Source organism: Hippoglossus stenolepis, chromosome 7, assembly GCF_022539355.2.
Source record: "Hippoglossus stenolepis isolate QCI-W04-F060 chromosome 7, HSTE1.2, whole genome shotgun sequence".
Lineage (NCBI taxonomy): Eukaryota > Metazoa > Chordata > Actinopteri > Pleuronectiformes > Pleuronectidae > Hippoglossus > Hippoglossus stenolepis.
Genome location: NC_061489.1, coordinates 16,125,273 through 16,141,359, shown reverse-complemented (window position 1 = coordinate 16,141,359; position 16,087 = coordinate 16,125,273). Strand labels below are relative to the sequence as shown.

Below are 16,087 nucleotides of genomic sequence, written 5' to 3'. Positions count from 1 at the left end.
TGTAGCTCAGCGATTCCGTGCTTTTGGCCGCACTTTACGTCACGAGCTCTCCTCGAACCAAGCACTTGCATTTGTCTAAAACAGAAACGCTTTCGTGGGCTCCACATCGCGATTGTCAGTAGTACGTTTTACTGGCATTTTTCTTGTGTGTGAAACAGACCGGTGCTTCTTTCAGGACCATGGCACTAGGTCTGTGATTTCATACGACATATTTAATGGACTGTTGTTTGTCATATTCAAGTCATGGAACAAAGAGGACAATGCAAATCGTCGAGGAAACGGTGCTGGTTTTCCCTCATGGTGGTTTGGACGTTTTATGGAGCGGAGCTTTGCGCAGATCAGATATTCGATATCCGAGGAGGTTGAAGATGGAACTGTGGTCGGGAATATAGCCAAAGATTTGGGACTAGATAAGAGTGCGCTCAAAGACAGAGGATATCGCATTGTCACCGGCTCGGCTGAACCCCTGTTTCAGGTTAATCAAAATGATGGCGTCCTGTATGTGAAGAGACGAATAGATAGGGAGGAGGTGTGCGAACGGACCAGCCCGTGTTTGATCCAGCTGAAAACCGTGCTAGAGAACCCGCTGGAGATTCACTATGTGGCGGTGGAGATACTCGACATAAACGATCACTCGCCTGTTTTCCAGAGAAAGAAAAGCGGCTCGAGATTTCCGAGTCGGCTCTGGCAGGGCGAGATTTCAACTGCAAGCGGCCCGCGACCCCGACGTAGGCCAGTTTTCCATTCAGCAATACAGACTCAGTCATAACGAGTATTTCAGGGTAGAAGTCAAGGATCGAGGCGAGGACCGAAAATGCCATTTTAGTTCTGCAGAAGCAGCTGGATAGAGAAGCAGCAGGGAAACACAAGCTACGTCTCACGGCCGTTGATGGAGGAAAACCGGTGAAGTCTGGTAATATAGAAATAATTGTGGACGTACTTGATGTTAATGACAACTCGCCCGTGTTCACAAAGGAGCTGTATTCTGCCACTCTTAAAGAAAACGTTCCTGTTGGCACTGTAGTGATTCAGGTGAATGCAACTGATTCAGACCAGGGTGCAAACGGCGAAATAATATATTCTTTTGGTAAGACAGTTGATTTGAAATTAATGGATTTATTCAGTATCGATCCAAACACTGGTGAGATTCAAGTAACAGGTCAGATAGATTTTGAGAAGAGCAAAAGTTATGAAATTGATATTCAGGCGTCGATAGGGACCAGCTCCTCTAACAACTGACAAAAGTGTTATTATAACTGTTATTGATGTTAATGATAATGCTCCCGAGATAGAGGTGACTTCGTTTTCAAGCTCCATCAAGGAGGATTCAAAAATAGGAACGACAGTTGCCCTCATTAGTGTCCGTGATTTAGACTCTGGAATCAACGGTAAAATCATTTGCTCAATCAAAGAAGATGTTCCCTTCACTCTGTCTCCATCGTTGCAAGAAAAATGTACGCTGTTGTCACCAAATTAACAGTTGGACAGGAAGCTATTTCTCAATATGACGTCACCATTACTGCGAAAGATACAGGCGAACCTTCGTTTTTACAGAAAGACTATAACCATCGTTGTATCAGATGTTAATGACAACAGTCCAGAGTTTTCATCAAGCCCCTACACGTTTTATATCACTGAGAATAACAGCCCCGCAGCCTCAGTGTTTTCAGTCAAAGCCTCTGATCGAGACGAAGGCGACAATGCTCTTGTTTCGTATCATATTTTAAGAGATGTAAGCGGGGATAAACTGTCCTCGTTTTTAACATTAACCCTGAAAATGGAGACATCATGGCGCTTAAATGTTTTGATTTTGAAACCGTGAAAACGTTCAAGTTCCACGTTGTAGCGTCAGATTCTGGAACTCCGTCACTGAGCAGCAACGTCACAGTGAACGTGTTCATTCTGGATCAGAACGACAACGCTCCAGTCATCCTGTATCCAGTCAGCTCCAACGGTTCTGCTGAAGGTGTGGAGGAGATTCCCGCAATGTGAACGCAGGACACTTGGTGACTAAAGTCAGAGCCTATGACGCTGATATAGGATATAACGGCTGGTTACTGTTTTCACTGCAGCAAGTTACTGACCACAGTCTCTTTGGTTTGGACCGCTATACAGGACAGATCAGAACACTTCGCTCATTCACAGAGACAGACGAGGCTGAGCACAAACTGCTCATACTGGTCAAAGACAATGGGAACGTGTCACTCTCAGCAACAGCTACTGTCATTGTCAAAGTTGTGGAGCCCAAAGAAGCTTTTGCAGCTTCTGATGTAAAAGTTCAACAAAAGCAGATGAGGACAATAATGTGACTTTTTACCTGATGATAACTGTGGGCTCAGTTTCAGCTCTTTTCTCGTCAGTATCATCGTGCTGATTTCAATGCAGTGCTCAAAGTCCACAGACTTCACTTCTAAATATCTACCAGAGCCTAATTATGATGGGACACTGTGTCACAGCATCCAGTACAGATCTGGAGACAAACGCTACATGTTAGTTGGACCCAGGATGAGTATAGGATCTACTATAGTCCCAGGAAGCCATGCCAATACACTAATGCTGCCTGACAGGAGGTCTGCAACTGGAGAGGTAAGATTATATTGAAAGTAACTGATAATAACATGTATATTTCTTGGGGGGAAAAGATCAGTAAAGATTTCAATTATTTTGACTTTTTCTGATTGAAGCTCTCTTCATTGTGCTTGGTGCTGATGAACCACTGTGCTTTTTGGTTGTGGTGCACTGTCACGTTTTGGATTCCATATTTTCTAATCGTGGTTGTTTTATGTGTTGCTGTATGTACTGCCCTCTGTGACTCCCTCCAAAGTGAGAATTATTAACTCCAATGGCTTTTATCATTTAAGCTGATATGAAAACTGAAAGACTACATCCTCTCCTTCCACACAAACCGTCAAAGCAGATCTGTTTTGATCTGTTAATATGAATCTATAGGAATGTTTCGTCTCTGTAGATTTTACGTTTATATGAAAACTACAACTTGTGTAAACAACCATCTGAACGCCTGGTGTCAGTGTAGCTCAGCGATTCCGTGCTTTTGGCCGCACTTTACGTCACGAGCTCTCCTCGAACCAAGCACCTGCATTTGTCTAAAACAGAAACGCTTTCGTGGGCTCCACATCGCGATTGTCAGTAGTGCGTTTTACTTGCATTTTTTTTGTGTGAAACAGACCGGTGCTTCTTTCAGGACCATGGCACTAGGTCTGTGATTTCATACGACATATTTAATGGACTGTTGTTTGTCATATTCAAGTCATGGAACAAAGAGGACAATGCAAATCGTCGAGGAAACGGTGCTGGTTTTCCCTCATGGTGGTTTTGGACGTTTTATGGAGCGGAGCTTTTGCGCAGATCAGATATTCGATATCCGAGGAGGTTGAAGATGGAACTGTGGTCGGGAATATAGCAAAAGATTTGGGACTAGATAAGAGTGCGCTAAAAGACAGAGGATATCGCATTGTCACCGGCTCGGCTGAACCCCTGTTTCAGGTTAATCAAAATGATGGCGTCCTGTATGTGAAGAGACGAATAGATAGGGAGGAGGTGTGCGAACGGACCAGCCCGTGTTTGATCCAGCTGAAAACCGTGCTAGAGAACCCGCTGGAGATTCACTATGTGGCGGTGGAGATACTCGACATAAACGATCACTCGCCTGTTTTTCCAGAGAAAGAAAAGCGGCTCGAGATTTCCGAGTCGGCTCTGGCTGGGGCGAGATTTCAACTGCAAGCTGCCCGCGACCCCGACGTAGGCCAGTTTTCCATTCAGCAATACAGACTCAGTCATAACGAGTATTTCAGGGTAGAAGTCAAGGATCGAGGCGAGGACCGAAAAGTGCCATTTTTAGTTCTGCAGAAGCAGCTGGATAGAGAAGCAGCAGGGAAACACAAGCTACGTCTCACGGCAGTTGATGGAGGAAAACCGGTGAAGTCTGGTAATATAGAAATAATTGTGGACGTACTTGATGTTAATGACAACTCGCCCGTGTTCACCAAGGAGCTGTATTCTGCCACTCTTAAAGAAAACGTTCCTGTTGGCACTGTAGTGATTCAGGTGAATGCAACTGATGCAGACCAGGGTGCAAACGGCGAAATAATATTTTCTTTTGGGAACGAAGTTGATTTGAAATTAATGGATTTATTCAGTATCGATCCAAACACTGGTGAGATTCAAGTAACAGGTCCGATAGATTTTGAGAAGAGCAAAAGTTATGACATTGATATTCAGGCGTCCGATAAAGGACCAGTTCCATTAACAACTGACAAAAGTGTTATTATAACTGTTATTGATGTTAATGATAATGCTCCCGAGATAGAGGTGACTTCGTTTTCAAGCTCCATCAAGGAGGATTCAAAAATAGGAACGACAGTTGCCCTCATTAGTGTCCGTGATTTAGACTCTGGAATCAACGGTAAAATCATTTGCTCAATCAAAGAAGATGTTCCCTTCACTCTGTCTCCATCGTTGCAAGAAAAAATGTACGCTGTTGTCACCAAGTCACAGTTGGACAGGGAAGTTATTTCTCAATATGACGTCACCATTACTGCGAAAGATACAGGCGAACCTTCGTTTTTGACAGAAAAGACTATAACCATCGTTGTATCAGATGTGAATGACAACAGTCCAGAGTTTTCATCAAGCCCCTACACGTTTTATATCACTGAGAATAACAGCCCCGCAGCCTCAGTGTTTTCAGTCAAAGCCTCTGATCGAGACGAAGGCGACAATGCTCTTGTTTCGTATCATATTTTAAGAGATGTAAGCGGGGATAAACTGTCCTCGTTTTTAAACATTAACCCTGAAAATGGAGACATCATGGCGCTTAAAAGTTTTGATTTTGAAACCGTGAAAACGTTCAAGTTCCACGTTGTAGCGTCAGATTCTGGAACTCCGTCACTGAGCAGCAACGTCACAGTGAACGTGTTCATTCTGGATCAGAACGACAACGCTCCAGTCATCCTGTATCCAGTCAGCTCCAACGGTTCTGCTGAAGGTGTGGAGGAGATTCCCCGCAATGTGAACGCAGGACACTTGGTGACTAAAGTCAGAGCCTATGACGCTGATATAGGATATAACGGCTGGTTACTGTTTTCACTGCAGGAAGTTACTGACCACAGTCTCTTTGGTTTGGACCGCTATACAGGACAGATCAGAACACTTCGCTCATTCACAGAGACAGACGAGGCTGAGCACAAGCTGCTCATACTGGTCAAAGACAATGGGAACGTGTCACTCTCAGCAACAGCTACTGTCATTGTCAAAGTTGTGGAGCCCAAAGAAGCTTTTGCAGCTTCTGATGTAAAAGTTCAACAAAAGCAGATGAGGACAATAATGTGACTTTTTACCTGATGATAACTGTGGGCTCAGTTTCAGCTCTTTTTCTCGTCAGTATCATCGTGCTGATTTCAATGCAGTGCTCAAAGTCCACAGACTTCACTTCTAAATATCTACCAGAGCCTAATTATGATGGGACACTGTGTCACAGCATCCAGTACAGATCTGGAGACAAACGCTACATGTTAGTTGGACCCAGGATGAGTATAGGATCTACTATAGTCCCAGGAAGCCATGCCAACACACTAATGCTGCCTGACAGGAGAGGGATATCTGGAGAGGTAAGATTGATTCAAGCAATTGTGTGTTTGTTTCGAATTCACTTGATATCAAGCACTATATGTTGCTGTGGTCTATACATGTTTTTGTCAACATTTGAGGCAAACTTTCATGTTTAACAACAATTGCAAAGTTGCATCTACAATATTTTTGTTTAATATGCATCTACTGTACATATTATACATTCTCACTGTCCATGTTTTTAAATCCATTTCCCACACTTTTTTTGAAAGTACATTTTACAGGGATTGTTAGATTTTTGCAAATAATGTAAAGTAGTTGGTTTAGATTAGGGCAATCGTTGTGGCATTGTTACCAGCACTTGCAGTGTAAAAGTAAATTTATATTTCACATTAGTTGCACAATACCCAATTTATAGCAGATGGGGTTATGCTTGATAAAACCTGAGGCATATTTGCTGGTTTGTTAGCTTATATGATTTTGTGCTGTGCTCCTTATTGCAGCTGTGGTATTTAATCTGTTGGTTTGGCTTCTGTTGTCGGCATTATCCTTTGAGTCTTTTCACAAAATTAATTATTGTATGGTTACAGAGGTTAACCTAGGCCATATTAAATATCAACAGTAAATAAGTACCTAAATGTCAAAACTGGTTCATCAATGTTGTCACTGCTTTTAAAAACCTTAGCGTACTTTACTTCCATACAGTTTCTTGCAGGCAATAATTTAATGAATGCTTGTACTTCATTAGTGTAATGTCTGTCTTCACAACCCATATTCTGAATTCCAAACATACAGGCTATCTAAAACTGTATCTGTTACGACCATGTATGCTACTTGCAAGTCATGTAGTTTATAGTGCATTCAAATGAGAGGAGTCCTACTTTTAGGAAAATACATGTACCTGCATGGCTTCAGTTACCGTTGCATGCTGCATCAGCAGTGTCACAGTGACGACCCACAATACAAGCTCTCTCGAAATAGATGTGAAGGGGCAGCATTCAAGAAAACGAAATTATGCTGGAGATCATGGTGCATTATTGTACAATAAAGTCGAAATAGAAGGAAAACGTTCGACAAATGTTGCTTGAGTGAACTACAGTCACTGTCCATGGGTCTGAACATGTTTGGCCACGTTTTCAGTAATTCTTATTTCCTTTCCTTTCCTTGCATAGAGAGGTTTGGTCGCATGGTGTCAGTGTAATGTTAAAGTCAAGATAACAGCGGCTTGTCCTCGTTGCATTTTGGTTCCGCCTCTTGATCAAATTTTCACTTGAACATTAGCTTGTTCGGTTCGCATTGTCCGCCACCATTTCTGGCTGTGGAGGGAGAGACTGGACATGTATATGTATCGACGTGTTGGAATCTATTTTTAAAACGTGGTTATTGTCCTTGCGATGGATTAACGATGATTTCGGGTTTAACCATGGAACAAAGAAGATGCACGCCACGAAGGGCGCCTGGATGTTTGGTCAGCTGTGTGGTTGCGGTGCTTTTGTGGAGCGGAACATCGGCGCAAATACGCTATTCAATCCCCGAGGAGGTAAACGAAGGAGCTGTGGTCGGAAACGTCGCGAAAGATCTTGGATTAGATAAGAACACGCTGAGAGAAAGGAAGTATCGCATTGTTTCCAGTAACGCGGATCCTCTTTTCCATGTAAATCAGAACGATGGCATCCTGTATGTGAGCCGGAAGATTGACAGAGAGGAGGTGTGCGCGCAGATCAGTACGTGTTTAATCAATCTAAAAACCGTGTTAGAAAATCCACTGGAGGTGCACTATGTGGGAGTGGAGGTGCTGGACATAAATGATCATTCTCCGAGTTTTCCAGAGAAAGACAAAAGGCTGGAGATTTCAGAGTCTGTATTACCCGGAGCTCGATTTCAGCTCAAAGCATCACGGGATCCAGACAGTGGTTATTTTTCAGTGCAACAATATAAACTCAGTCAGAACGATCACTTCCGTTTGGAAGTTAAGGATAAAGGGGACAATGGTAAAATACCAGTATTAGTCGTTAAAAAATCTTTGGACAGGGAAACTGCAACAGCCCATTCTTTATTACTGACCGCACTGGATGGAGGTAAACCTCCGAAATCTGGTGAAATGAATATTCTAATAAATGTTTTAGATATAAATGATAATGCTCCTGTTTTCACTAAAGATGTTTATTCTGTGATGCTCAATGAAAATTCTCGAGTCGGAACAGCAGTCATACAAGTGAATGCAACTGATTTGGATGACGGACCAAACGGAGATGTAGTTTTTTCGTTTAGCAGCAGTATGAATCAAAACATATTAAACCTTTTTGAAATTAGTCAATTAACAGGTGAAATAACTGTTAAAGGATTAATAGACTATGAAGAGAAGGATAGATATGATATTGAAATTGAGGCATCAGATAAAGGTCTTGCTCCCCTAACTACAGAAAAAAGCGTCATTATCAAGATAGTTGATGTGAATGACAACACACCTGAGATTGAGGTCACCTCTTTTTCGAGCTCCATCCCTGAAGACTCCAGACCTGGAACTACAGTTGCTCTGATCAGTGTAAATGACTTGGACTCTGGTCTGAATGGAAAAGTTATTTGCTCCATAGTTGAGAATGTTCCTTTCACTTTATCTCCATCTTTACAAGATAAAATGTACTCATTAGTAACCAAATCCCCTCTGGACAGAGAGAAACAGTCACATTATGACTTGACAATAACTGCAAAAGACGCTGGTCAACCTCCATTATCGTCTGAGAAGACAATAAGTGTTGTGGTGTCAGATGTGAATGACAACAGTCCACAGTTTTCACTGAGCCCCTATACTTTCTATGTCACAGAGAGTAACAATCCAGGCACCTCTGTGTTTTCTGTCAAAGCTTTTGATGCTGATGAGAATGAAAATGCACATATTTCTTATCATATTCTCAGAGATGGAAGCAAAGATAATAAACTGACTTCATTTCTAAATATTAACTCTGAGAACGGCGACATCATGGCTCTAAAAAGTTTTGATTTTGAAACGCTGAAAACTTTCCAGTTCCACGTTGTAGCGTCAGATTCTGGAACTCCGTCACTGAGCAGCAACGTCACAGTGAACGTGTTCATTCTGGATCAGAACGACAACGCTCCAGTCATCCTGTATCCAGTCAGCTCCAACGGTTCTGCTGAAGGTGATGAGGAGATTCCCCGCAATGTGAACGCAGGACACTTGGTGACTAAAGTCAGAGCCTATGACGCTGATATAGGATATAACGGCTGGTTACTGTTTTCACTGCAGCAAGTGACTGACCACAGTCTCTTTGCTTTGGACCGCTATACAGGACAGATCAGAACACTTCGCTCATTCACAGAGACAGACGAGGCTGAGCACAAACTGCTCATACTGGTCAAAGACAATGGGAACGTGTCACTCTCAGCAACCGCTACTGTCATCAAAGTTGTGGAGCCCAAAGAAGCTTTTGCAGCTTCTGATGTGAAAAGTTCAACAAAAGCAGATGAGGACAAGAATGTGACTTTTTACCTGATGATAACTGTGGGCTCAGTTTCAGCTCTTTTTCTCGTCAGTATCATCGTGCTGATTTCAATGCAGTGCTCAAAGTCCACAGACTTCACTTCTAAATATCTACCAGAGCCTAATTATGACGGGACACTGTGTCACAGCATCCAGTACCGATCTGGAGACAAACGCTACATGCTAGTTGGACCCAGGATGAGTATAGGATCTACTATAGTCCCTGGAAGCCATGCCAATACACTAATGCTGCCTGACAGGAGAGGGATATCTGGAGAGGTAAGATTACTTCAGTGAAAATTGTGAGGTGAAAAACTGTTATTTGTCTGCAAAACATCTACTTTGTCTCATTGAGTAAGACTTTGCATAATATGGCTTTGGATTTTCTGACGCGTGTCATTCTTCATGAATATCTTCATTAACTCTTTCAGATAAAGGTGAGGAATAAACTATTGAGTTTGTTCTTTGCACAGTTGCACTTATGGGAGTTCATACATGTTTGCTGTTGTAATAATGAAATCCCTTGTGCAAAGTTAACGCATATGGTTGCATTTCCAGTGAAAAAACGTTATTTAATACGTTTGTAAACAATTAAAACTTGGAATTGAACACTTAAACTGAGGGATTTTAAATTAGTTTCTGTCGCTGGCCATGGTGCTGAACGTGAGAGCTCAGATTAAACACTGTGTTCTTAAACTGTAGACATGATGTGAACCATTTGCTGACTCTGTCCCCCTGTGTTGACTCATACCACTGGATGTTATGATTTGAATATATTTTTAGTTGTTATGTAGACTCGTGAAAACATTTTGAGAAGCTTTTCTCTTTATTTTTATAAAACGATTTGCTATGCTGACAGAGAGCAGCCACTACAGATATTTTTAATTGAACTCGCTATTTGTGGACTCTTTCGTTGCAAAAAAAAACTACAATAGGCTACCAATGGCTTTAGATTCTTGCTGCGAGAATTTACATCGCATGGTGTCAGTGTAACATCAAAAAGGAGCCCAGCACGAGCACGTCATCGTGGCGCTCCGGTTCCACCTCTTTCGGGAGTCCACCAGCCGATGCAGTCGTTTCTGAGCTTATACCGCTGCCTTTGTAAAAACTGTTCCCCATCATGTCTGTCGTTGTTGGAAGAGGAGGGACATTTTCACACGTCTAAGAGTTGGATGTTGCCAGTTTAACGAAGTGATCGTTTGTTTGACGGATTTTTGACTGATACGTGTGTAACGATGGAACAAAGAAGACGCGAGGGACGAACGGCGCATGGATGTTTGGTCAGCTGCTTGGTTGCGGTGCTTTTGTGGAGCGTGGCCGCGGCGCAAATACGATATTCAGTCCGGGAGGAGGTTAACGAAGGAACTGTGGTCGGAAACGTCGCAAAAGATCTTGGATTAGATAAGAACACGCTGAGAGAGAGGAAGTATCGCATTGTTTCCAGTAACGCGGATCCTCTTTTCCATGTAAATCAGAACGATGGCATCCTGTATGTGAGCCGGAAGATTGACAGAGAGGAGGTGTGTGCGCAGAGCAGTACGTGTTTAATCAATCTAAAAACCGTGTTAGAAAACCCACTGGAGGTGCACTATGTGGGAGTGGAGGTGCTGGATATAAATGATCATTCTCCCAGTTTCCCAGATGAAGACAAAACGTTGGAGATTCCAGAATCTGTGTTACCGGGAGTGCGTATTCCTCTGCAACCCGCACGAGATCCAGACGGTGGAGCATTTTCTGTTCAGCAATATAGACTCAGCCAAAACGAACACTTCCACCTGGAAGTGAAAGATAAGGGAGAAGATGGTAAAATACCCATTTTAATTGTGCAAAAATCTTTGGATAGGGAGGCAGCAGAAAGTCACTCATTAGTGCTGACTGCCCTGGATGGAGGAAAACCACCGAAATCTGGTGAAATGAATATACTAGTAAAAGTTTTAGATATAAATGATAACGCTCCTGTTTTCTCTCAGGACGTTTATTCTGTGATGCTCGATGAGAATGCCCCTATCGGAAAAACAGTCATACAAGTGAACGCAACTGATGTAGACGATGGTCCTGGTGGAGAGGTAGTTTTTTCATTTAGCAATATCGTTAATCGTAGGTTGTTGAAGCTTTTTGATATTAATCCATCTACAGGTGAAATAATTGTGAAAGGTTTAATAGACTATGAGGAGAAAGACAAACATGAGATTGACATACAGGCATCAGATAAAGGTCTTGTTCCTCTATCGACTCAAAAAAGTGTAGTTATCAAGATAGTTGATGTGAATGACAATGCACCTGAGATTGAGGTCACCTCTTTTTCGAGCTCCATCCCTGAAGACTCCAGACCTGGAACTACAGTTGCTCTTATCAGTGTAAATGACTTGGACTCTGGTCTTAATGGAAAAGTTATTTGCTCAATCGGTGAGAATGTTCCTTTTACTTTATCACCATCTTTACAAGATACAATGTATTCATTAGTAACCAAATCCCCTCTGGACAGAGAGAAACAGTCACATTATGACCTGACAATAACTGCAAAAGATGCTGGTCAACCTCCATTATCGTCTGAGAAGACAATAAGTGTTGTGGTGTCAGATGTGAATGACAACAGTCCACAGTTTTCACTGAGCCCCTATACTTTCTATGTCACAGAGAGTAACAATCCAGGCACCTCTGTGTTTTCTGTTAAAGCTTTTGATGTGGATGAGAATGAGAATGCACATATTTCTTATCATATTCTCAGAGATAGAAGTGAAGATAATAAACTAACTTCATTTCTAAACATTAATTCTGAGAACGGAGACATCATGGCTCTAAAAAGTTTTGACTTTGAAACAGTGAAAACTTTCCAGTTCCACGTTGTTGCGTCAGATTCTGGAACTCCGTCACTGAGCAGCAACGTCACAGTGAACGTGTTCATTCTGGATCAGAACGATAACGCTCCAGTCATCCTGTATCCAGTCAGCTCCAACGGTTCTGCTGAAGGTGTGGAGGAGATTCCCCGCAATGTGAACGCAGGACACTTGGTGACTAAAGTCAGAGCCTATGACGCTGATATAGGATATAACGGCTGGTTACTGTTTTCACTGCAGGAAGTTACTGACCACAGTCTCTTTGGTCTACCGCTATACAGGACAGATCAGAACACTTCGCTCATTCACAGAGACAGACGAGGCTGAGCACAAACTGCTCATACTGGTCAAAGACAATGGGAACGTGTCACTCTCAGCAACAGCTACTGTCATTGTCAAAGTTGTGGAGCCCAAAGAAGCTTTTGCAGCTTCTGATGTAAAAGTTCAACAAAAGCAGATGAGGACAATAATGTGACTTTTACCTGATGATAACTGTGGGCTCAGTTTCAGCTCTTTTCTCGTCAGTATCATCGTGCTGATTTCAATGCAGTGCTCAAAGTCCACAGACTTCACTTCTAAATATCTACCAGAGCCTAATTATGATGGGACACTGTGTCACAGCATCCAGTACAGATCTGGAGACAAACGCTACATGTTAGTTGGACCCAGGATGAGTATAGGATCTACTATAGTCCCAGGAAGCCATGCCAATACACTAATGCTGCCTGACAGGAGAGGGATATCTGGAGAGGTAAGATTACACATGTGAAAATTGTGAGGTGACTAACTGTGTTATCTGTCTGCCAAACATCAACTATGTCTCAGTGAGTAAGATTTTGCATAACGTGGCTTTGGATTTGCCGGCTTTGGTTTCCCATGACAGTTATGATATCATGTGCCTTTTGGACTAAGTTTTGGCAACAATATGGATTTTTGTAGTCTTCTTCTTTGTCAATATCTAAATGAACTCTTTCAGATAGAGGTGAGGTTTTTAGTATAGAGCTTTATATCTGCACAGTGTCACTTAAGGAAGTTTTTACATGGATGCAATCGTTATAATGTAATTCCCTTTTGCAAAGTTAACCATGTATATGGTCACATTTCCAGTGAAATAACATTTTAGATGTCATAGGTTTGTTAACAATTAAAACTTGAAATTGAAGACTATCATCAAATGGAGGTGGAAAGATCTAAATTCAGTTGGTTTGGTCGCTGACCATGGTGCTGAATGTGAGAGCTCAGATTACCCACAGTGTTCATAAACTGTCAAACCTCTTTCTGACTGTATCATACTATTTTAAATCATACCACTTGATGTCAATATATTGATATATTTTTAAGTGTTATGTAGACTCCTCTAAACATTTTAAGAGGCTTCCCTCTATGTCTCTATTAAATGGATCTGCTGTGCCGTCATAAAGCAGCAACTACAAATACTTAAATCGACCTCTATCTGGACACCACTACACTGCACAAAAATGCAATTCGGCTGAAATACCGGTGGCTTTTGATTTTTGCTGCGAGAATTTATATCGCATGGTGTCAGTGTAACATCAGAAAGGTGCCTCCGACCTCCGAGCTCTTCGTCGTGGCACTCCGGTTCCACCTCTTTCGGGAGTCCACCAGCCGATGCAGTCGTTTCTGAGCTTATACCGCTGCCTTCGTAAAAACTGTTCCCCATCATGTCTGTCGTTGTTGGAAGAGGATGAACATTTTCACACGTCTAAGAGTTGGATGTTGCCAGTTTAACGAAGTGATCGTTTGTCTGACGGATTTTTGACTGATACGTGTGTAACGATGGAACAAAGAAGACGCGACGGGCGAACGGCGCATGGATGTTTGGTCAGCTGCTTGGTTGCGGTGCTTTTGTGGAGCGTGGCCGCGGCGCAAATACGATATTCAGTCCCCGAGGAAGTAAACGAAGGAACGGTGGTTGGAAACGTCGCAAAAGATCTTGGATTAGATAAGAACACGCTGAGAGAGAGGAAGTATCGCATTGTTTCCAGTAACGCGGATCCTCTTTTCCATGTAAATCAGAACGATGGCATCCTGTATGTGAGTCGAAAGATTGACAGAGAGGACGTGTGTGCGCAGAGCAGTACATGTTTAATCAATCTAAAAACCGTGTTAGAAAACCCACTGGAGGTGCACTATGTGGGAGTGGAGGTGCTGGACATAAATGATCATTCTCCGAGTTTTCCAGAGACGGAGACAACGTTAGAGATTTCAGAGTCTGTGTTACCCGGTGTACGTATTCAGCTAAAAGCATCACGGGATCCAGACAGTGGTCATTTTACCGTGCAACATTATAAACTTACAGACAATGATAATTTTCGTTTGGAAGTTAAGGATAAAGGAGACGATGGTAAAATACCAATATTAGTAATTCAAAAATCTTTGGACAGGGAAACTGCAGGAAGCCATTCTTTATTACTGACTGCACTGGATGGGGGTAAACCACCGAAATCTGGTGAAATGAATATTTTAGTAAATGTTCTAGATGTGAATGATAACGCTCCTGTTTTCACTAAAGATGTTTATTCTGTAATGCTCAATGAAAATGTGCCAGTAGGCACAACAGTCATACAAGTGAATGCAACTGACAACGATGAAGGACAAAACGGAGAAGTTGTTTACTCATTTACCAACAGTATCAATCAGAAGTTATTAAGACTGTTTGATATAAATCCCTCAACAGGCGAGATAATTGTGAAAGGTTTAATAGACTATGAGGAGAAAGACAAATATGACATTGAAATTCAAGCATCAGATAAAGGTCTTGCACCACTGGTTACAGAAAAAAGCGTCATTATCAAGATAGTTGATGTGAATGACAACACACCTGAGATTGAGGTCACTTCACTTTCAAGCTCCATCCCTGAAGATTCCAGACCTGGAACTACAGTCGCTCTTATCAGTGTAAATGACTTGGACTCTGGTCTTAATGGTAAAGTTATTTGTTCCATAGTTGAGAATGTTCCTTTCACTTTATCACCATCTTTAGAAGATAAAATGTATTCATTAGTAACCAAATCCCCTCTGGACAGAGAGAAACAGTCACATTATGACTTGACAATAACTGCAAAAGACGCTGGTCAACCTCCATTATCGTCTGAGAAGACAATAAGTGTTGTGGTGTCAGATGTGAATGACAACAGTCCACAGTTTTCACTGAGCCCCTATACTTTCTATGTCACAGAGAGTAACAATCCAGGCACCTCTGTGTTTTCTGTCAAAGCTTTTGATGCTGATGAGAATGAGAATGCACATATTTCTTATCATATTCTCAGAGATGGAAGCAAAGATAATAAACTGACTTCATTTCTAAATATTAACTCTGAGAACGGAGACATCATGGCGCTAAAAAGTTTTGACTTTGAAACACTCAAAACTTTCCAATTCCACGTTGTAGCCTCAGATTCTGGAACTCCGTCACTGAGCAGCAACGTCACAGTGAACGTGTTCATTCTGGATCAGAACGACAACGCTCCAGTCATCCTGTATCCAGTCAGCTCCAACGGTTCTGCTGAAGGTGTGGAGGAGATTTCCCGCAATGTGAACGCAGGACACTTGGTGACTAAAGTCAGAGCCTATGACGCTGATATAGGATATAACGGCTGGTTACTGTTTTCACTGCAGCAAGTTACTGACCACAGTCTCTTCGGCTTGGACCGCTATACAGGACAGATCAGAACACTTCGCTCATTCACAGAGACAGACGAGGCTGAGCACAAACTGCTCATACTGGTCAAAGACAATGGGAACGTGTCACTCTCAGCAACAGCTACTGTCATCGTCAAAGTCGTGGAGCCCAAAGAAGCTTTTGCAGCTTCTGATGTTAAAAGTTCAACAAAAGCAGATGAGGACAATAATGTGACTTTTTACCTGATGATAACTGTGGGCTCAGTTTCAGCTCTTTTTCTCGTCAGTATCATCGTGCTGATTTCAATGCAGTGCTCAAAGTCCACAGACTTCACTTCTAAATATCTACCAGAGCCTAATTATGATGGGACACTGTGTCACAGCATCCAGTACAGATCTGGAGACAAACGCTACATGCTAGTTGGACCCAGGATGAGTATAGGATCTACTATAGTCCCAGGAAGCCATGCCAATACACTAATGCTGCCTGACAGGAGGTCTGCAACTGGCGAGGTAAGATTAC

General features: G+C 42.3%; 3 protein-coding genes and 2 pseudogenes across 6 annotated transcripts in view; all 5 read left to right on the top strand.

Moving 5' to 3' along the window:
* Window positions 1–16,087, top strand: part of LOC118112000 (protocadherin alpha-C2) — a 169,813-nt gene that overhangs the window by 19,070 nt on the left and 134,656 nt on the right. The window contains exon 1 of one of the 4 annotated variants that reach the window (XM_047340525.1): window positions 13,512–16,061. The exons of 2 other annotated variants lie outside the window; for them this stretch is intronic. In XM_047340525.1, the coding sequence (XP_047196481.1) occupies window positions 13,720–16,061 (2,342 nt within the window). In that variant the 5' untranslated portion in view covers window positions 13,512–13,719. Of the gene's footprint in view, window positions 1–13,511; window positions 16,078–16,087 lie in introns of those variants that run through there. One more of the 4 variants, XM_047340524.1, reaches the window with a different exon arrangement.
* Window positions 317–2,601, top strand: LOC118112049 (annotated as a pseudogene).
* Window positions 3,111–5,744, top strand: LOC118112007 (annotated as a pseudogene).
* LOC124852072 (protocadherin alpha-8-like) lies at window positions 6,992–9,397 on the top strand. The gene has a single exon (XM_047340548.1). The coding sequence runs from the start codon at window positions 6,992–6,994 to the stop codon at window positions 9,380–9,382; it is 2,391 nt and encodes a 796-aa protein (XP_047196504.1). The 3' UTR covers window positions 9,383–9,397.
* LOC118112641 (protocadherin alpha-8-like) lies at window positions 9,943–12,397 on the top strand. Its single transcript, XM_035162130.2, is given in 2 exon segments — window positions 9,943–12,185; window positions 12,187–12,397. Coding segments are annotated over 2 exon segments (2,076 nt in total). The 5' UTR covers window positions 9,943–10,320.